The sequence below is a fragment of the Taudactylus pleione genome, unplaced genomic scaffold, assembly GCF_031769625.1.
Source record: "Taudactylus pleione unplaced genomic scaffold, aTauple2 ptg000169l, whole genome shotgun sequence".
Classification (NCBI taxonomy): domain Eukaryota; kingdom Metazoa; phylum Chordata; class Amphibia; order Anura; family Myobatrachidae; genus Taudactylus; species Taudactylus pleione.
Genome location: NW_028284571.1, coordinates 861,408 through 883,584, shown reverse-complemented (window position 1 = coordinate 883,584; position 22,177 = coordinate 861,408). Strand labels below are relative to the sequence as shown.

Sequence of the window (22,177 nt, the reverse complement as noted above, 5' to 3'; positions counted from 1 at the left end):
ATAAATATATTTGTTTAATAAATGGCTAGCGCATCCGCAAAAGTACTTGTTGTCAAAACGTCTCCATATGAGCCTTAAAATTCGCTCCTGAGTGCTTGTGTATGGATACTTTCATTTAAAAAGCTATTTACATGTGCTAAAAAGCAGCAAAAAAAGTGAAGCTAAACATTCTATAAAATACAACACAATTCTATGCTATTATCTTAGAGTGACCAATGTAATCTGTTACACTTGTTTACAGAGTTCTATTGTATACAGAGATTTTTAAAAGTGTATACAGAGATTTTTAAAAGTCCAAATTAATTAAGAGAATAGATTAAAAAAAAAAAATGATGATTAAAAAATTGCATTAATAACGTCACCTACATTTATAGTTTAGGGTGTGTTAAATTACCTGAAACAAACTTCTACAGTTATGATTCACGTGTAATTAGTTAAACGCATGTAAGTGGATGTGTTAAACTTGAACAAGTTACCTTACTGTTTTGTTGTAGATGAATGTTAATAACAAAAAAGGATAAATAAAAACTGATTGAAATTTCTAAATACTAAAGTAAATGTTGAATCAATTATTTTGGATTTTTGCCTTCATTTTAACATGAGATGAAACAGGGATTTAAAATATGGGTTTATGTGTATTCTTATTGTATAGAAATTTCCCAATTTGACTCCAATAAGGTGTGGAATTAGGGTGTCTAAAATATTTAATACCTAGATTTATTTATCAGGGCCAGGGGGAGCCGGCATTTGGCAGGTCTGTCAGTGTGTCTAATGGTCTGAGCAGGAGATCCTCTCTCCTTCTCTGGCAGACTTTATTCAGGGTTGGAAAAGCCCATCACCTGTGTACGTTTTATTCGATCTGATAAAAGGTCCATCTGAGCATGAGGATCGCTTTCTCAGGTTGCTAGATACATCAGAGGACATGCCAATTCCACCATGCACTGGTAAGTAGAAAAACTTTGTATTTTATCAACAGTGTTTATGTAGCATAAGATGTTTGCCCTCCCCCTGTAATAGAAACAACCGTGATACTTTTCTGGCACCTTAGTGGGCAACATCCTTCGTTTAAAAACAAAATTATATATATTACTATAGACAAAGCTTTGTAAATTAAGACTAGGTTGCTGAAAAGGCCTAAAGGTGCGTACATACTTGCCAATATTTTAAACGACTGAACGCTAACATTATCGTTCAGTCGTTCACTATATCGGCCATTGTGTACGCTAAAACGATAATGACGAAGGACCAACAATGCGTGTTCCCTCGGGTCGTTGTCGTTCATCGCCCGAACATGCAGGCCAACCTAACGATATTGTCAGGTTGTTGCATGCTCGGGGATGAGGGAGGGTGCCCGGCACTGAACGATATCGTTCATGATATTGTTCAGCGTGTGTGCTCAATGTCGTTACCGACATTGAGCACACCCCGGCCGGGGACACACTAGACAATATGGCTCAAGGAGCGAATCGTCTAGTGTGTATGCACCTTTACGGGAAAACTGGTGCACAGCAAGTCAGGTTCTGTTACCCATAGCAAGCACTCAGCTGTATGCTTTAATTTGTATGTACTAAATAAAAGATAGAACAGAACATCTTTCAAAATATGTCCACCATGACATTACCTTCATAAGATCCAACATGAATAGAACATTACACAGCAATACTGGGATAACAAGCATAGTAGAATCACGTCTGATGCACTGCTTGCCGCAAACATGTCATGGTTCTGACCATTGTTTTATCATCTTTATTTAGGACCAGAGAAGTGTAAAAGCTCATTGCTGAGTGATTCATTTCAGAATCTTTCCATTTAATATTTTTCCTTTACTTCATAACATTTAAATTAATCTGGTTAATCTCTTTATTACTAGAGGACGCTGGCAGTAACCTAAGCTAACATTTTATTGGCACTCAGATTCTACAATGTTTAGGGGAAACAGTTAACAACATGAGCTCACTGTGAGAGTGTCTGGCCTCACAGCTACCCGCATACTACACTAAACAAATCCAGCCGATTTGGACGGAGAGGTTAATTAATTTAATGCAAACTGCTTTATCGAAAAGGAAAAACAATGAAATGCATGAACAAACAATTATTGGTATATACAGACGAATGGACACAAGGCGCGTGTCAAACTCTACAAGTAAGGTATACTTCAATTTGTAAGTGCACTGGCTAATATCACAACATCTTTCAGAACACATTAAACTAGAAGAACTAAAATCTTGTGATGTCTGCGATATATCATACATTATTATATTGACAACTGAAAACAAACAGATAAGCACTGGTTGATTTTTTGCACTTCTAGTTCAGTAATGGTAGCATTCACTGTCAAATAATATTTAAAGAGAATATTTAATAACCACTAAAACTGGTTTCCCTGAATAGCAGGTGTTCTCAACTCCGGTCCTCAAGTACCACAAACAGGAAATGTTTTGTGGATTTCTTCACTCATGCACGGTTAAGAATATATTTTGCTGGGTCAGTAATTATCCTACCTAGTTCCGAAGACAGAAATACTCAAATCAAAACCTGTTGGGGATACTTGAGGGTCAGAGTTGAGAACCACTGTTCTATAGGAATACAGTTTTAAAAAAATGCAGAACTTTTAGATAGATGCCTAGTATTCTGCAAGACCCCCTCTAGTCCGGCGAAATGAGCAACTCGATGAGGAATCGATTTCACAAGCGGACGGAATATCTCTGGAGAGATGTTGACCCATGTTCCCACAGCTCTGATATTTGTAGTTGCAAGATCCTGGGTACAAATGGACCTCTCCACCATGTCCTATAATGCTCGATTGGGTTCATGTTGGGCCACATCACTCTCCATACTGTTCCTCAAATCAATTCTGGACAACTTGGGTCCGATGACACCATGCATTATCCTGCTGGATTATTCCATCATTGTGGGGGTACATGAAGTCCATGAGGGCTGCAAATGGTCATCAAGCAATGCAACGTAGCGTTACTGGTCAATGACGTTCTCAGATGAACCAGTGGACCCAAGCCATGCCACAAAAACACACCCACACCACCAGCCTGCACAGTGCCTTGTTGACAAATGGGGTCCATAGCCTCATGAGGTCTGCGCCACACCCGAACCCTACCATTAGCCCAAAACCACTGGAGTCCGTGACTCATCGGACCACGCTACATAAATAATACAGAAGAAAAAACTCACAAGCGCTTAGAGGTTGTTTCCAAATACGAGTATAGTCCCAAATGTGGATGAAGCTGTAATTTCTCAGCATAGCAATCTCTCAGGATTTCCTCGTAGGGTTTATAAATTAAAAAAATAAAGAAAAAAACATGCAATGTGTTAAAAAACCTTCTAGGTTACAATTTCCAAAAAGTTCTTATATAGATTTCCCGAAGGTGTGCTTCTTTGATAAAATTAAAGACTTTATACACCCTTGTGCATATAGAAAAAGTTATATAGAATGATGCTTACTATATATAGAGCTGGCTTTGAGGTACCATAAAATTATCCACTGTCACTACCTCAAAGCCAGCTCTATATACCCACTGAGCACCTGGGTTCCATACTATCTGTGGTATATACTGAATCGGCTTTTTTCTTTTCCATCTGGTATGGATAAATTATCCAATTTTTTAAATGTGTGTTGAGTATCATTAAAATAGTGATTTTATCCACATCGTGAGTTTTTCTGTTTTTCCACATATCTGATGTATGGGAAAATCAACGGAATCTATGGAAAAAGATACCTTTAAGAGCCGTCAATATGCTTGACTGTTGTAAGCATATAGTAAGCATCATTCTATATACCTTTTTCTATATGCCCAAGGGCGTATAATGTTCTTCATTTTATCAAAGAAGCACACCTTCGGGAAATCTATATATGGACTATCCCAGTAGATTTTTGGAATATGTCACCTAGAAGGTTTTTTTGACACAATGTTTTGCATGTTTTTCATATTTTAAATTTATGAACCCTACGATGAAATCCTGAGAGATTAAGATTGCTACGCTGGGAAATTACAGCTTCATCCACATTTGGGAGTATACTCCTATTTGGAAACAACTTCTAAGTGCTTGTGAGGTTTTTCTTCTGTATTATTTAGGTTTATTGTGAAGTGGCGATTCATTTTGTTTAACCTTAGGAGCTCTGAAGTGTAGCGCCATTTTTTCCAAGTGTTCTACTTTTATTGTTATTGGACCACGCTACATGTTGTCAGTCCTCGAGGGTCTAATTAGCGACATCATGAGCCCATGTGAGGCACTGTATGTGGTGTCATAGTGTTAACAGGAGCACTCTGGTAGGTCATCTGCTCCCACATCCCATGGAAGCTATAGAACACTGCACAGTATCAGAATTGGAATGTCCCATCCACCGTGCACCCACTATCATTTCTCATTCCAACTCCGATAATTTATGTGGCTTTGCCATGAGCAGCCTAGCTGGTGTGCAAACTGAGTCATGAGATGTAAGATTACATCTAATGCAGATCTGGACATTTCCAAGACTTCACAGTAATGCCACCTACCATTACATACAGCTATTCCATGAATGTTGTCACTTTAATGTATTAATTACAGTGCAAAATATAAAATGTAATGTTTAAACTGTGCAGTACAGTTATATTCCACAGAAACAATTCCTGATTGCTACAAGGTTTGAAATAGTGCACCTAGGAACACTGCAGATACAATAGTAGTGACAGGTGGCACTTGAAAAATCACCCAATAAATTATAGAAAAGAAAAAATAGAATCGAATGCAACACCTAAGCCGCATATCCACTTGCCGATTAAAATGAACAATTGAACGATAACGACATCGGTCATTAATCGTGCATGAAAAATGTCGAAAACGACCAGCGATGCCGATACGCGCTCCCGCTGGTCGTTTTCGAAATCAATCATCGCCTGAACATGCTGGTCAATCCACCGATAACGACAGATTGACCATGTTCAGGGATGAGGGAGGGTGCCTACACTGAACGACATATCACTCAAGTGTAGACACTGCAGGGGAAGTGGAACGACTGTACGATTACAATGTTGTAATCGTACTGTCGTTCCACTATCTGCTAGTGGATATGCACCTTAACAAATAACTTTCAATTATTCTGCAGACCGGCCTATCGCTAAATGTCCCGGTAACCATGCCAAACACTAAACAAGTGTCACATTTAGTTTACGCAACAAGACTTTGGCTTTGCACTTCACTCTGCGTTTTAGCCCTCAAGGGGTGCCGTTGACAGATTTGGAACAGAACAATTGCGTTCAATGGCTAGATACTGTATAAAAATCTAAGTAAAAAGAATACATAAAAACAAAATTACAAAACATGATAGAATAAATCTAAAAAAAAAAAAAAAAGTTTCCTCCATTGAGAGGAACATATTAATTATAGAGGATAATTTATATTAAATATCAGTTTCTATATTAGCGATAGACTGGTCTAGAGATTAAAAGGAGGCTCAATGAAGTTATCCCACTACTTGCTTTTTAGAAGGTATATTATACCAAAACGCATGAAGTGAGACGAGACAGGAGACTACGCCAGGACCAAACTCAAAGGATGAATCTTTCAGAAAGCCATCTCGAACACGGGTCAAAGCCCAGGACCTAGCCCTGCGGTAGTGATATGCCCTGTTATATTTGGACTTCTGGTAGGTGTTTAGAACACTTTTTCATTACTTGTGATATGCACTAATGATTTCTATATTTTGTAAGTACAACTTTTATATTAACTTCTTTATTTAATTGTTTCAAAAATGCTTTAGAAATTGTGTATTACATAATTAGGTCAAAACCATGTAATTCGGAAAATATTTAAAACTATTTTAGAAAACAATTTTCTAATTAGCAGGTGTTATCACCACCCTGTGCCAAGTATTGCAAATCATAGGAGCCCCTTATACCTTATCCACCCTCCCCAGTGGCCACAGATCCAGACACAAATTTTCTCTCCCTACCCCAAAGGACAGATTGCAAATTGTGTCCCCCCCCCCCTTCCCCTTCAGTCACTCTCCAGCCGGCCTCCTGAACGCCCCCTCTCCACATGCAGATCATAAGGCATTCGGGGGCGCACAAATAGCAGGTGATGTTGGAGGCCACTGACCACTGACATTACAGCTAGCTCCTTCAAGAGGAAGGTATTTCCTCTATGAGCAGCAGAGCCTGCAGCAGAGAGAGGCCATCTGCTGGCCATCGCATCCCTTGTGACTAAACCAGGTAAGTAAAGAATCCAGTTATTTGTTAGTGTTGCACTAAATTCTATTTTTTCTTTACTATGATATCTACAGGACCATTTGTTGCTACTGTACGAAGTGGAGGAAAAGTTAACATTGAAAGACAGTTTTCCATCGTACCTAGAATAAGCGTATTTAGTTTGGCCATCTATGTATGAAATTAATGCGTCACTCTTGAAATATACCAAAAAAAAAAACTTGTATTGGAAGATTTCTTCAATTTGCTACACAACACAAGTTCTTCCTTATTCACATTGGGTGTGTGATGTAATTAATGTATTACACCGTTATATATTTTTTTCTAACTTCTTTAAGTAAAGCATCGGTGGAGGAATTTCAAGTCCTTCAATTACACAGTGCTGTAAGAGTTGTTTTTTATTGGTGATATAATGGGAAGTGGTTTGCCGGTACTCATCGTACACTACTGTACATAAGACACTGACTTGCTTACAATATAGAGGACGCATAAGATTGACTATTTTTTTTTTCTAGCAAATTATACATTTCAGTGTCCAACAGACATGTCTATTAAGTTGTTTCTAAGATATATAGGACACTGCTCTCACCTGATCAAACTGAAGATCTTCACCTCTCTGTAGAGATCTTGACAAAAGCTTTTCCTGTAAACAGAAAACACAAGTGAATATTGAGAGCTGCCGTGATTACCATGAATGCAAAATACCATCTTCTGCTTGTGCATAATAATTACCCCATGTTCCCACTAGCTTTAAGAATTAGATGAATTTCTAAAATAGGGTGAATCATCCAGGGAACTGGTTAAGGGAATTCTCACATGTAACGGGATGATATATGTAGAAGATACAACATAAAAACTATTTTGAGACATGTGCCATCATTACTATGTATATACTTTTAAAATACATTTTTTGTTTTCAGACTGAAGGAATAGTTCGAATTCTAGAAACAAAAAAAACAGGAGAGGTGTAGAAATTACCAGTGAATGAATGCAGAATGCTAGCAAATTAACTGACAAGCCCAGTAAATGAATAATATCATTTACATCAATAAAACAGTCAATAATGCTAATCTAAGATTTCATGCTCTAAAAATTAAGATTACTGTATTAAACTTAAAAATGTTAAATTCCCTGGTAGTGTTCATTCACTGCCCAATTTTAAAGTGGCAAAATGCGCCCAGCCTTATAGTGGTAGCCAGCTAAAGCAGCCTGCCCTGTGCCATCCCGCGGGTGGGAAAAGTTACGGTTTCCAAACACTGCCGGGTGAATAGATGCCATGTGCATGGCATCTATTCAAAGTGAGGGGAGAGCTTGGGGGAAGCCCAGGACCTCCGGAAGTGCTGGGCACGCCCCCCAAGAGTGACGTATTGGTGACGTGACACAAGGACACAATTTAAATACCAAACAACCTCAAATTGACAACATACATATAGGTTTTCATTATACATTAAGAGTAAATCTTGTGTATTCTATAGTACCAAGCACATACTGGTGTATCCATAATTTCTTCAATATAATCTTTTTAATTAACAAGTGCATTTTCCCACTGTAGGATGTTTTAAATTACCAAGGAGAAAATATTATCATCTCTTACCACTGAATCTATAACGTTTGAACAAAATAGTCTGAATTTCACTATGGATTTGAATGTAGACATTATAGCAAACACTCTATGACCACGTGTGTTATCTAGTGCTGAGCATACATGATGACCCTATCCTTCCATGTCATACTTCTCCATCTCTGGAAGAAACTGCAGTGTAATGCTAAAGATATTGGGTGTGCTAGAAATGGGAAGTAAACATATATCAGCACAGAGCGGCTGCAGGATGAGCACATGCAGGGCAAACGCTACCAGGAAACCACCAAACGTGCACGGGTATTAATCCAATAAGAATACTCAAATATTTTCAGGTTATAGGATGAAATGCGAGTGGAATACACAAATCTAACCATTATTTATGTATACACACACACACACACACGTCTCTCTCTACATACATAAACCACCATGTTGTGCAACACGTTTACAATTAGAGAATTTCTGATTACTCACATCAGTCCCTGCCCTATTACAGAGCTTGCAGTCTCGGTTCCCTACCACTCACTCACTCTGGTCCATTTTGTCAGAAGCCGATTAACTTGCAAGCACAGTATTGGAGGAAAGCCATGCAATCACAGGGGAACATACAAACTCTACACAGTGCCCTGGTCAGAAATTAACCCATGGGGTTCTCTTCATCATCACTTAATTTCTACAAAAGTAGGTGAAAATTAAAATGTTCATTATTTTTGTTGAAATTAAGCCCCATTTATCATTAATGTAACGCAGGAGATCTCACTGATATCTCCTGGTTACAATTTCCCCCGATGTGGAAATTATGAAATCCATCAAGTTCCAAAATAAGCATTTTTTTTGGAACTTGACAGTGATGCTCTATGCCACCCTGAGATGGCGTACAGCATCCAATACAGCAGAGGGATATGAAAAGATGCCACCCTGCTGTGTCCCCTTACCTCAATATACTCCCTCCAAGCTCCCAGAGCAGTCCTTCTGTGAGCCGGGGCCAGGAGAGGGCACAGCAGTGGCAGCGATGGACCTGCAGGTCTGACCAGGGGAGGAGTGGGCGGGCCAAGACTCCGGCGGTGTATATAGGAGCACTGCAGAGGATGAAGGGGGGTGTCGGACACCGCACAGCCGCACTGGGGACCAGGGCTGTAGGTCTGAGGTAGGTGGGGGGCACACTCTTCAGCGGCGGCTGCAGCAAGAATGGGGAGGGGGGGGGGGGAACAGGACAGACACCTGCAAGGTTGGTGGGCAGGCGGGCAGACAGGCAGAGGGGGGGGGGATCTCTTTTGCTGCAGCGCAATCCTTTGCAGCTTGAAGACGGACAGTGAAAAATGACCGGTTGCAGGAGAAAAGTTGATCACTTCCGAAAAACTGTTGCTTAGAAATAGCAGTTTTTCGGAAGTGATAGTTTAGGGCAGGAGGCATGATGAATGCCTACTAAACTGTGTTTAGACTCACAGCGTGTTCAAACCATAATTATCACATGTTATAACTATGTTTTCATGAATAGGCCCCTTAGTGTCCTGGTCAGAATTTAACCTATGGCCTAGTGCTATGGTATGTAACCACTGTGCCTACAGTGCTGGCACATGCTACTTTCATAAAAGGGAAAGTAAGCGCCTAATTACAGGAAGTAACATTTCACACAAAACAGCTCTCAACAAACTAAAATATAAAACTATACAGCAGGATGCAAATAAATTGTAAAATATACTGATTCAGAGTAGGGAGCAAAACAAAACAAAATTAAATTAAAAAAAGCAAGCGACTTTGCATCAGGATAAACCACGTTGCAATGCAAGGCGTGCAAATACATCTAATTTCTTTGCATGGAAGGTAAATACTGGTTGATTTTGCAAGTAGTCCGCAAATGCTGGATAGCTTAGTTCTTACAATGCAATTTAGATACAAGATTGGACATATCCCTCTAAGGGGCCTATGTATCAAAGGTGGGAGAGAGATACAATTGTAACAAATAAATTACCAACCAATCAGCTACTATCATTTTTTAAACACAGCCTGCAAAATGTAAATTGGAAGCTGATTGGTTAGTAGTTTAAAGCTGGCCATACACCTGCGCGACCAGCATAAGATCAGATTCACTATCCGACTCCCCGGAGCTCCCTGGCAGTCCGGCGGCATATTTGTTGTGTTTCTTAGCACACGATCTGTCGTAAGATCGATCCTGCGCCTCACGCGCTCATCAGGGAAAAAGTAATTGAAATGACTTGAATGGACGCACGATGCATCGCATGCACAAAATACACGGTACGATCTGCACACGAAAGGATGGAACATATGTGCTGCACATCTGATCATACAATTCGTTTATAGGAGCTGCGGGAGCGCGCATCGGATCGTAACTTACTCCAAAAATACACGATTATCACTTGATCCATCGTTAAGACTCGTCGAAAATCGGTCAATCAGCCCGAAATTGTATTGATGTATAGCAAGCATATCTCTCACAATTTGTTCTCTCTTAAGGCGCACACCATGCGCTCCCACTGGTTATTTCCGACATCAATCATCGCCTGAACATGCTGGTCAATCTGCCAATAACAACAGGCTGACCATGTTCAGGGATGAGGGAGGGTGCCTACACTGAGCGACATATCGTTCAGTGTAGGCACTGCAGGGGAAGAGGAACGACTGTACGATTACAATGTAGTAATCGTACTGTCGTTCCACTATCTGCTAGTGGATGTGCCCCTTTAGTTTTGATACATAGGCCCCTTATAATTAAAAATCTCTCTGCACATTTCGTATCTGCCTTAACATGGTTATGCCAAGGTAAGACGTGATTCCTTTTTGTGTGCCAGTATGCATTCTATTCTATGGATGATTTAAGAATAAAAACCTGACCATATTATTGTTAATATAAAACTTTTACAGAGATAAAATCCTATCAAAAGCACCAGTTCTGCTTCAACTTCAATCTAAGCATCATTGGGTAATGGGTAGGTGGAAGGCAACATGAAGCCCTAGTGAGGAGCTGTGTGCCAGACTAAGGAGAAATAAGGACCATAAGCCTGTTCCTGTCGCTGCAGTAAGCGGAGCAGGGAAGTGCACACAGAATAAATGACCAGTGGGTTCTACAAACACCCAAAGTACTTTATGGCGGTGTGTGCGCTTCTGGGCCAGTCTCATATACACATCCATTCAATTCATACAATTCTTTGTGCATTTGGATCTGCAATTCTTGGACATATGGTTCTTATATTATCCTGACTACTGAATAACCAGCTGAAATGTGAAGGAAGAGGAAACACCATATGCTATGTCCCATTATGCAGACCGATACGGTGGGGACCAGTATGAATTGGACATACCAAAGTCTGTCATACAACGTGGTGAATGAAAACGCATTTTTTTTTCTATGAAGATAGGCGGTAGAATTGCGCTCTCGTTGACCGGGGGTGGTGTGTTGTGGTTTCGGGGTGCTGCACCTTTGTGTGGGAGTACCTTTCCTGCACTGAATACATATGGGGGTAGGGGGGGTAGAGAATAGCCGTGCACCTGCAGCACACCAGCAACACGCTGATCCAGCTCACCAACAAACATGCAGCTTCCAACCTATCTGCAACGTCGATCTACATCACCATAACAAAAACCTACTGGTAGGTAAGTACTGCCAACACTCGCACCAACATGCGGGACGCCGCACAGGTGTTCCAACCCACTGTGCACATCCCCCCACCCCCTGAGACTTCCTAGACTGTCGACCATAGGTCCAGCAGTGGTGACGTGCAAGGTCACTGAACCGCACGGGAAGGAGCCCCAGATTTTGCCCCAAACTACTGTGTCTCGCTGGCCTCATTTTGATCTTATTCCCCTTTTCGCATTACTACACTCCATTCCCAATCACACCCTCCTTCTCACTCCCAAAACACCACCAGAAGAAACGTTCCAATTAACACCACTCACAAACACACACAAGTCATCACCATCAGCACTACTAGCAGGGAGAGCGCAGTTTTTTTTAGTTTACAGTCGAGGAAATAAAGGTCAAAAAGGAAATGACGACGTGTAAATAAATGATAATATATTGTATATAATTCTAGTACACATTACATGCACCAGTCCCTCAGTTATACAAAAAGCTATATCCACACTGCAGGTAAGCAGCAGAACTAGTGCTCTATAACCGGTGCCTAGGTGAGCGCTGCCAGCTCCTGCAGTACTTAGTGTAGCATTCTGCTGTCTCTGCACTGCTGCACGCTCACCGGATCATTTCACTAAGCCAGCAATATAGCTGCAATGCAAACAATACTAAAAATAAACAGAAATTGGATTTTTCTGCTTATGCCGTGTGACGTCCATACATACAAGGTCTGCACAGCCTGAAGGTTGGAATAGATATTCTAGAACTGTAGTACACAGGCAAATTGCTATAGAATAGGTCTGCATTTTAACATAAAGGGGACATATTGCTTGGGAAACATTTAAATACTACCGAGACTGGAAGCTTACATCAGAAATGGTTACTTTGTGAAATTTAAAGAGGTGAATTAATCAAAACACGCAGTAAAATACCCCAGACATAGTACCAATGATTATTATATAAGTTATACACAAGTACTTGATATCAGCACCTATAGAACTGTACAGTCTTATGCACACTCCGCATAAGTTCCGGAAATGCAGACTCATTCATGGTCAGCACAAATTAGGGAAGCATAGCACAATGCACAGCCTAGCATAAACAGCACCCGCATAGGGTGGCTCCTGTCCATAATGGGATCTACCCTTGTTTGAGATTTTATTTTTCTTTCTGAGAGCTACTATTTAGTTGTCTTTTTTTTTCCATTATTGCACTAGACTCATGCTTCCATTATTGCAATAGACTCATGCTTCCATTATTGCACTAGACTCATGCTTCCATTATTGCACTAGAATCATGCTTCCATTATTGCACTAGAATCATGCTTCCATTATTGCACTAGAATCATGCTTCCATTATTGCACTAGAATCATGTTTCCATTATTACACTAGAATCATGCTTCCATTATTGCACTAGAATCATGCTTCCATTATTGCACTAATATCATGCATCCATTATTGCACTAATATCATGCATCCATTATTACACTAGAATCATGCTTCCATTATTGCACTAGAATCATGCTTCCATTATTGCACTAGAATCATGCTTCCATTATTGCACTAGAATCATGTTTCCATTATTACACTAGAATCATGCTTCCATTATTGCACTAGAATCATGCTTCCATTATTGCACTAATATCATGCATCCATTATTGCACTAATATCATGCATCCATTATTACACTAGAATCATGCTTCCATTATTGCACTAGAATCATGCTTCCATTATTGCACTAGAATCATGCTTCCATTATTGCACTAGAATCATGCTTCCATTATTGCACTAGAATCATGCTTCCATTATTGCACTAGAATCATGCTTCAATTATTACACTAGAATCATGCTTCAATTATTGCACTAGAATCATGCTTCCATTATTGCACTAGACTCATTCTTCATTTATTGCACTAGAATCATGCTTTCATTATTGCACTAATATCATGCATCCATTATTGCACTAGAATCATGCTTCCATTATTGCACTAGACTCATGCTTCATTTATTGCACTAGAATCATGCTTTCATTACTGCACTAGCATCATGCTTTCATTATTGCACTAGAATCATGCTTTAATTATTGCACTAGAATCTTGATTTAATTATTGTGCTAGAATCATGCTTCAATTATTGTGCTAGAATCATGCTTCAATTATTGCACTAAAACAGGGGTCTTCAAACTTGGCCCTCCAGCTGCTGTGGAACTACACATCCCAGCATGCACTGCCATAGTTTTAGCATGCTGTTATATCAAGAAGGTGGTAGTGCATGCTGGGATGTGTAGTTCCACAGCAGCTGGAGGGCCAAGTTTGAAGACCTATGCACTAAAATCATGCTTCCATTATTGCACTAGAATCATGCTTTCATTATTGCACTAGAATCATGCTTTCATTATTGCACTAGAATCATGCTTCAAACAGGAATTACTCCAACTTCACGAAAATAACATTTAAATATTGGAAGTGACTATCGGCCTTGCTATACATGTTATTCAATATCTCAAGAGTGTTTCAGAGAATGATATGGATCATCTATAAGAGGGAGTGATAACAGGTTATTGTAGACAGATTACATTTGTTTTATTAACCACTTGCTGGGCGATGTGACCACGACAGGCTGGGCTTTTCATGCTTTTTTTAACATATGAAACGTATATCAAGAGCCTACTCACCTACTGCTGCACCTTACGTGGATTTCAGATCACCTTCCCCTGAGGCTTTCTGCCCTGACACAAGAGGGTTAACAAATAGCTTTGTGTCCTTATCATGGAATCTATGGGGTAACGCGCGTCAGCCGTGGATGTACCGCGTGAGGAAGAGGACTTGTAATTGAATAGCTCCTGGTGTAAAAGTCTGAGGTAATGAGCCTTTTTCCTCATGCGGTAAGGTATTGATCCGGCCCTAAGAGTGTGTAGGTGTGAATAAGCCCCAAAGGTCGCTGAATGGGCACAACGATACTATCTGTAACACATGCAATGTTAGCTTGGTAAATTCACATTATAAAACAAGTACATCTTTGTTGATTATTAGGGCCCCCGCTGTGCACCCAGCAGTAATATGTGGGCACGAAGTAGTGAGTTACAAGCAGTGCAAAAATAGCATGCAGCGCTCAAAAAGTGGATAGCCTAAACCACATGTATGATAATGATATTAAGATAAACATAGGAGGGAACCTCTTCAAACTTCACACACAACAGAAATCGCACTACTGAATACACATCAAATGGCAAAGGTGCATGGGAAAGAGATAAAGGGCCATATGACCGATATTTTAATTCACAAAACTAAGTCAGGAGAAGAGACGTGAATGAACTAAAGCATTATTCTGGCAGCCCTGCTCGTCTGTCAACCATTCTATTCACATTTGTACTACAGATACACACCCTCATACATTCTGTATTTTGTGCACATTTTACTATTATAAGTCATTTTATTTACCTTTACAGAACATTTCACATACAGTTTTAGGCTACATTACACACATAATTCATAAAGGTCACAAAGTGAGGTAAGATTAGTATTCCATACGTGGTTTCTAAAATTCTCTGGCATATTAGTCAGTGATCTTAGCAGAAAATATTCTCACATCTCATACAAATTGCACCCTTGTACTTTTTCCTGCCATCACACACTCACACGTTACAGGTTTGTGTACATTCTGTACGTTATCAGTGAGAACACAGATATTGACTCTGGCCTATTAAAATGTAAAAAAAAAAAAAAAAATTAGAGGCAGGAAGGCCGATATTTCCCTGGAGTTGTCTTTAAGGAAGGGTTGAGATAATGTGCTTGCATCAGAGGAAACAAAAGGCTGCATATTACTTGCCTAATGTGCTGTGTGCTGAACACAACCCACAGCTCAGGGGATCTATTAGATATTGTTTGAACAGCAAGACCAAAGCATGCAGTGTTAGGCTGATGAGAAATACTGCTATAGCTATATAAGGAACTATTAATGGCCAGCTCACAGCATAACCTTCAACCCTGATAGTAGGCAAGGGCATCAATTATCATTTATAGCTACTGATAGAAATATGATAATAAAATGCTGGCGATTCTTAGTAATGCACCTATTTCTACGTCCTCAGATGATAATGTCAGCAGTCAGATCGCAGATCGATTTTCTATTCAAGAATTTATTTTCAGTATGAAACGTGAACCACTCACTTGTTCAATGAATTAACGCATCAGCTAAATATCAGTTCTAACTAAACATATGTCTGAGTCTACTGCATTAATATGGTGGATAGACTAGTTACTGACTGTCATGGCGATAAAGGACAGTAACACCGCATATCAAACACAATAAAGCTTCCAATGCAGTGGTAGCGAGCGATTGCACTTCAGGTGTGGGGTATCAATGGAGGACACTCCGATGACCACAATGCATTCACTTCACTTGTGGATTCATGTAAATGGAGTATGCAACACCAGAGAAAAGCACAAAATACAGATGCCATAAGGCCGCCACACATAGCACATACATGCTGTGATGCTTTGCTGATCTTATGTAGCAGTTTACATTGATTACTATCACTCCCCACTGTCACTTTGCCTAAGAATGTTTTTTCATGCTTTATGTTCAGGATGATACTGTAGCAAAACGAACATTTTATCCCCCTGGAGCTCTGGGTCACTGATACTTTCCCCCCCCCCCCCCCCCCCCCCTCTGGAGTTCTGGGTCACTGATACTCCCCCCTCTGGAGTTCTGGGTCACTGATACTCCCCCCTCTGGAGTTCTGGGTCACTGATACACCCCCCCCTCTGGAGTTCTGGGTCACTAATACTCTCTCCCCCCCCTCCCCCTCTGGAGATCCGGGTCACTGGTACTCCCCCTCTGGAGTTCCAAGTCATTGATACTCCCCCTCTGGAGCTCCGAGTCGTTGTTACTCCCCCTCTGGAGTTCTGGGTGTAGATCTACCTGAAAACGTTAATGATGTAAAGAGCAGAAACTGCTCTTAAAGGTCCAACCTACTAATATTTCATCATCACCCAATGCCTGAGTTAAACTTTAAATTTTTTCTCCACAAATACTGCTTAATTTAACTTTATTCACATCTTAAATCAGCCAAGACAATGTGAGGACAACATAATAGTCTATTTCATGTCTCATTTAGTGTGTTTCAATGTTTTTATTATCTTAAGTGCGCTAAGAAACGCCTTAAATGTAGATGGTTAATAAATCAAGCACTCTAGGAGGGAAAAAATTAAAAGATCTCATGTAAAGCAAGGAGCACACACCTAAATGTAGCTGTACACCAGAGAAGATGCAGCCGATCTTCTCATCACAAACACTGCTTTTGCACATAAGCGCGTGACCACACAATACAGCATCTGCACATCTCTAGGTAATGGTGTACTGTGCACATTTGTGCCCATTAGCATATTTTATACATCCTTACAGAAATTTTTCTGCTATATAAGTGCAGCCTGGCAAACCCCTAGATAATAGGACAGAGAAGCAGAGACATGTAATGAGACCCAAAGGAATTATCTTATTAACGTACATTTGTATTGAACTTGTTGTTTGTTTTGTGTACTTGTCTGTTCTCTTCTAAGAACTGGCATGGGCCCGAAAAAGCAGCCAGATCCCTTGTAACAGCCATGTATCTAGCTGTGCAGGCTGGTACATAGAAAAGGAAAGTCTGTGTTCCTACAGATCAGAACACAATTAACAATCATCTTGTCCTCTCCAAGTCCTAAATGTGATAAATGTTATAAACATTCTCATGTGAAGGGTAGACAGGAGTACTCCCCTTCTCTCCTACAATGGCTTTGGGTATAACAATATATACCGTAGGTTCAGAACTGTGCATTCACAGGACTTATCCGTTGCTATAATTAAGAGAATCAAAGAAAAGCCTGGACAGTAAAATCATCCTCTTTATATACTTCCAGTACTTATTCAATGACTGCATACCACTATATCTATTAAATCACTTTAAATGTACTTATCTCAACAGAATTCCTATTTCTTTAGGACCTATACTAGAAATATATATTTATAGTTTTGTATTGTGCATTCTAGAAGACTTCATGTAGCTCTATTAAACTTTCTGTACAAACTTCTTCCTTACATTACTATTCAGTCTTCCTCCCACTTCTTATCTTTAATATTGCCTTCCTGAACTCTATTAATACTTTACATATATTCAATTATTTCTAACAAATCTTCTCTGTTCCTTCTCTCTGCTAAGCTGGGAATGTTCAGCTCTTCCCTGGTAGGGTTTATTATTCAGCCCATGCACCATTTTTGTCACCTTCCTATGATTAATCTTTTTTTATTTCACAAATGTCTGTTGGGAGATAGGTCCCCCAGACCTGTACACAGTTCTCAGGGTGAGGTCCCAACAGTGACTTAAAGGTCACCAACTTCTTCCTGCCACTAATACTTTTCTCTTATACATCCTAGCACCCTACTGACTTTTCTCACTACTAGCTTACCTTTATATTATCTGACGCGTTAACTATTAGGTCATGTTACAGCACCAGTCTATATGGTACCATTTCTGTGTGCCACATGCATTATTTCACATTTTGATTTATTAATCTTAATATTCTACAACTTAATCCATTCCATAATTATCTCTAAATGACTATACATTCATTTTAAACCCAATTTAGGAACTTTAACGGTGTTCGGACCACTCGTATGCTGGGTAAACACTTGTTGATATGTTTGATCCATCAACAAATGATATAAGTGAGAGCATCGGCAGGTGTGTACACCCGATATGTCTGTGAATGACATCATCCACAGACATATCAGGTCAGCCCTGCAGTACAGCCGATGCGGATATATATGAAAGTACACTTGCTGCAGGATCACCCGTCCAGTTGTGATGTCAGGTCAGAGACATCGAGCGGCTGATTCGTAAATGGTAAGTTACCAATTGGCTGCTGGGATCGCGGATCGGTCTGCTGACCAATCTGTCATTATAGAATGCTACCTTCGTTACTGGCTGCTGGCAGTGAGCTGGGGTATTTATTTGGTACGGTTTTCTTGTCCAAACATTGTCTATTACACAATCTCCTTTATTTTTGCCAAACCTTAATGCATTCCAATATCTTTGAGACAAACCTAGGGTTTTTCAGTTTCTACACTCATTGAGGGATACCATATAGAATACATAAATAAGCTACATCCACTGACTCTTATCTGTCACTTTAGCTAGAGAGTTTGACATAATATCCCAACAACAAACCACGCTGCCTTCAATCTTTAATCTGCTTTACTGTGAAAAGCCAACCATTTTTAATTTCATTTTTATTTTAATATTTTATGTGATTCCATTTATTTTCCTGCTATGAAATAATCCTTAATAGCAAATAAAGAGCAAAAAATATTATTAATGAAGTCAGCGATTTGTTTAGGTTTCCAAAGGTTTTTATGCCTAAATATTAACTATCCCACTTTGTATTTTTCCTGTTGCTAATGTATCAAATGAAAATGTCACTACTAATTCTGATAAACTTTTCTTCTGCGCTTGTTCATGTTTTATTGTTCATTTGTGTTTGTTTTTCTGAATCCATATTAGTGCTCTCTTTATTCTCACTTTGTTAGATTTTAGGGAAGTTGACTTTAGTCAATTGAGAAAACAATTTAAGAGAATCTCTGGTAAATTGTTCTGGTACCCCGCTGCCCAGCAGTCCTGCTTCAGCACTGTGCCTGGTAACCAGCAGTCCTGCTTCAGCACTGTGCCCGGTAACCAGCAGTCCTGCTTCAGAGCTGTATACACTACTCAGGAGGCTACCCAGCAGTCCTGATCCAAAGTAAGCGGTCAAGAAGAGTACCTGGAACTGCGGCAGAGTAAGCTCTCCACAGCATTAGCGAAATACTCACATAAGAGGACCACGTGTATTTTGCAAGTATGTGCGTGCCACCTAAACACTAATAAAAGAGAAAAAAATGGCATCATGCAATGACATTTATGAATGCTTGTTTAGTATAGGGAAGAGGCCAGCCATATTGGAACTGCAATAGAAATCGGGACGGCCACATCTCCCGGTTGGACAGCTCGGACTAGATGTAAAGACTTTCCTTCTGTTCAAGGCCAAGTACCAACATAAAAAGGATTATACATTTTGAATATAGATAATGTTTAAGAAAACAAAGCAAAAAAGATTAGAGGCAAAGCTACCCTCCCTGACCTTCAAGCCAAAGAGCAATGAAATCTTATCTCACTTTTATTGCAAACTTTACTTTTTTTTCCCCCAGTTACATTAAAGGTGAAACTAAACTCCAACAAAAATGGTCACATAAAGGTAATCTAACAAAACCAGAGGGAAAAAGTCACAACTTCTCATAATACCATATTACTTACACTGCAGCTTTGAAAAACAACATGCAAAATAAACTTACCTAACAAAAATCTGTAAAACACAAAAACAAAACAGTTTCTCATGAAAAACACACTTTTTATCTGAGGTTGTAGTCAGTGGCATTTCAAAAGTGCATAAATACGTAAATCATTTACTTTATATAAGCGTCTGCAAACTAGGTTCACCCAATAAACAATATTTATTTTGCTTACATGGAACGAAAAAATAAATTGCATTGTTTGCCGACAAAAGTAGGGAAAATGCACTCACTTATGGTCCCAGAGCAGACATTGGGTATGGTAGCTGGGCCTTCAGTAAAGTTGAAACCATAATATATATTTTATATACTTGAAAACTCTTGTTTATGTCCTCCAAAAGATGTATATTTAAAGAGTCATTTTGTCTCTAGTGGTTCTTGAAAACCAAACCCGCATTGAACGGTTCTGAGCTAAACATGATCCATACTAAAATTCACAAGGCAGATTAAAGCAATTCCAATGGGTTTTGTTTTAATGCCTGCACTGAACGACATATCGTTAAGTGTAAGCACTACAGGGGATGAGGAACTACTGTACAACTACAATGTTGTAATCGTACCGTCGTTCCTCTATCGCCTAGTGCAGGGGTTCCCAACCACGGTCCTCAAGGCACACTAACAGTCCAGGTTTTAAGGATAACCATACAGCTGACTTAATTAGTACCTCAGTTATTTTGACTTAACTATCCATGCTTAACCATGGATATCACCAAAACCAGGTCTGTTAGTGTGCCTTGAGGACCGAGGTTGGGAATCACTGGCCTAGTGGATACGCACCGTTATGTGAATCAGCTTCAGGACCAACAGTTCAGTTATAAGTAAAGTACTACAGACAAGAACCTATTCCCACTTGTCCAGTTAATTTGGGTTTATCAGGTGTTTGAATTACTGAAAAAAACAAAAACAAACTAAAAACATTAAAAAGGGGGGGGGGGGGTAATGACAGGGACATGGGTGTTTTTACATACAGCAAAGAAATAACGTACGTAGAAAGTATGTAGGCCAGCAAATATTATAAGTGCCCCTTTTTTTAATCTATTATTTTAATATATTATATATAGTGAAACAAACTTCATACAGCTAGTGTCCTAAGTGTGACAACACAATACTAAGCACTATGCCACTGATGATTTAACAGAGATTTAATAAACAGCGGTCGATTATATGTCCTCAAAAAAAATCATGCTTCCTCTCATACAATAAACTCCTAATGACGACATCATAACATGTCTTAAGCCGGGTACACACTGGAGCGATGTTGGGACGATATGCTGTTTCGTAACGACATATAGTCTACAGTGCTCAGTGTGTATGCATGTTTGCGCATTCTCTAGCGACGGTCACCAGCTTTGATGCGCTGCACATCAAACCTAGAGCTATCGATAGCGGCCAGTGCAATGTTAATGAATGACGTAACGGTGATAGTTACGTCGTTCATTAAAGTCGTCCAGTGTGGACGCACAATTACTGTTGACGGGCATTCGTTCCGATGTCGGAATGAATGCCCATCGCTCCGATGCATACCCAGCACTAGATAAAGCGGTTGTAAATGTTTGAAAGCATCTGAAGAGATCTGAGAGAACCACCATTGTGCCCGGCCACTGATCTGTTATCGCTAGCTAATTACAGCTGACTACTGCAACATGAATGTCTTGTTGGTCAAAAGGTTATTTGTTTGGAAAATGCGTGCCTCGGCCATGGCTGGTGTATCCTGGATGTGGAATGAACCTGCTTAATTCAAAATGGTTTAATTACTTCAGGATATGAATATTCAAACACAGGAACTTGAAGAATAATTGAATTATTTGATTCAGAACCCATATCACCAAACCTACAGCTTCTCTTCTCAGTATTGTTGTGGCAGATAAGTTTGGATTTGACTTTGTATTACTTAAGCATGCACTGTATGTCATATCAATCTGTCAGCAGACATAATCTGTAACCTTATACCTATATATGTATATTAGCGTTGTCTCCAGTGAGTATTTCATGCAAGTCTGCAATGAGCAAACAGTAGCTGAGAAAGCAAAAAATTAACTGCTTGCGCCCTCAGATTTTATAGCAGATTCACAGAACATCACTCAGCCTGAATGTACAGAACATAACACCACAGGGAGCCCGTCTTGTATATCCATTCCACTACGCCTTACTTCTGTACTTACTGACAGTGTACAGACTTAGCCCACTGGACTCCACAGTTAGAAAATGTTATTCATTCAGTTAAATTAAAAGTAATACAACATAACGCAATACCATAAAGGATGAGAGTTCTCTTACTACCATGTTGTTACTTACAGAGTGCTATGTAATCATAACTTAATACCTCAAATGCACCTTGACTGTGTTTCTCACTATTTCCAGGACAAAGTTATATTACAGAAGAACCAGCGCCCAGGTAGATCGTAGTAAATAAATGAAAGTTTGATTTACATTTACTACGGG

The 22,177-nt window shown here is 39.6% G+C and overlaps 1 protein-coding gene across 8 annotated transcripts in view; it reads right to left on the bottom strand.

Moving 5' to 3' along the window:
- FRYL (FRY like transcription coactivator) overlaps window positions 1–22,177 on the bottom strand; it is a 310,032-nt gene that overhangs the window by 128,779 nt on the left and 159,076 nt on the right. For all 8 annotated transcript variants that reach the window (XM_088475243.1, XM_088475244.1, XM_088475241.1 and 5 more), the window contains one exon: window positions 6,790–6,843. In XM_088475243.1, the coding sequence (XP_088331369.1) occupies window positions 6,790–6,843 (54 nt within the window). The remainder of the gene's footprint in view (window positions 1–6,789; window positions 6,844–22,177) is intronic.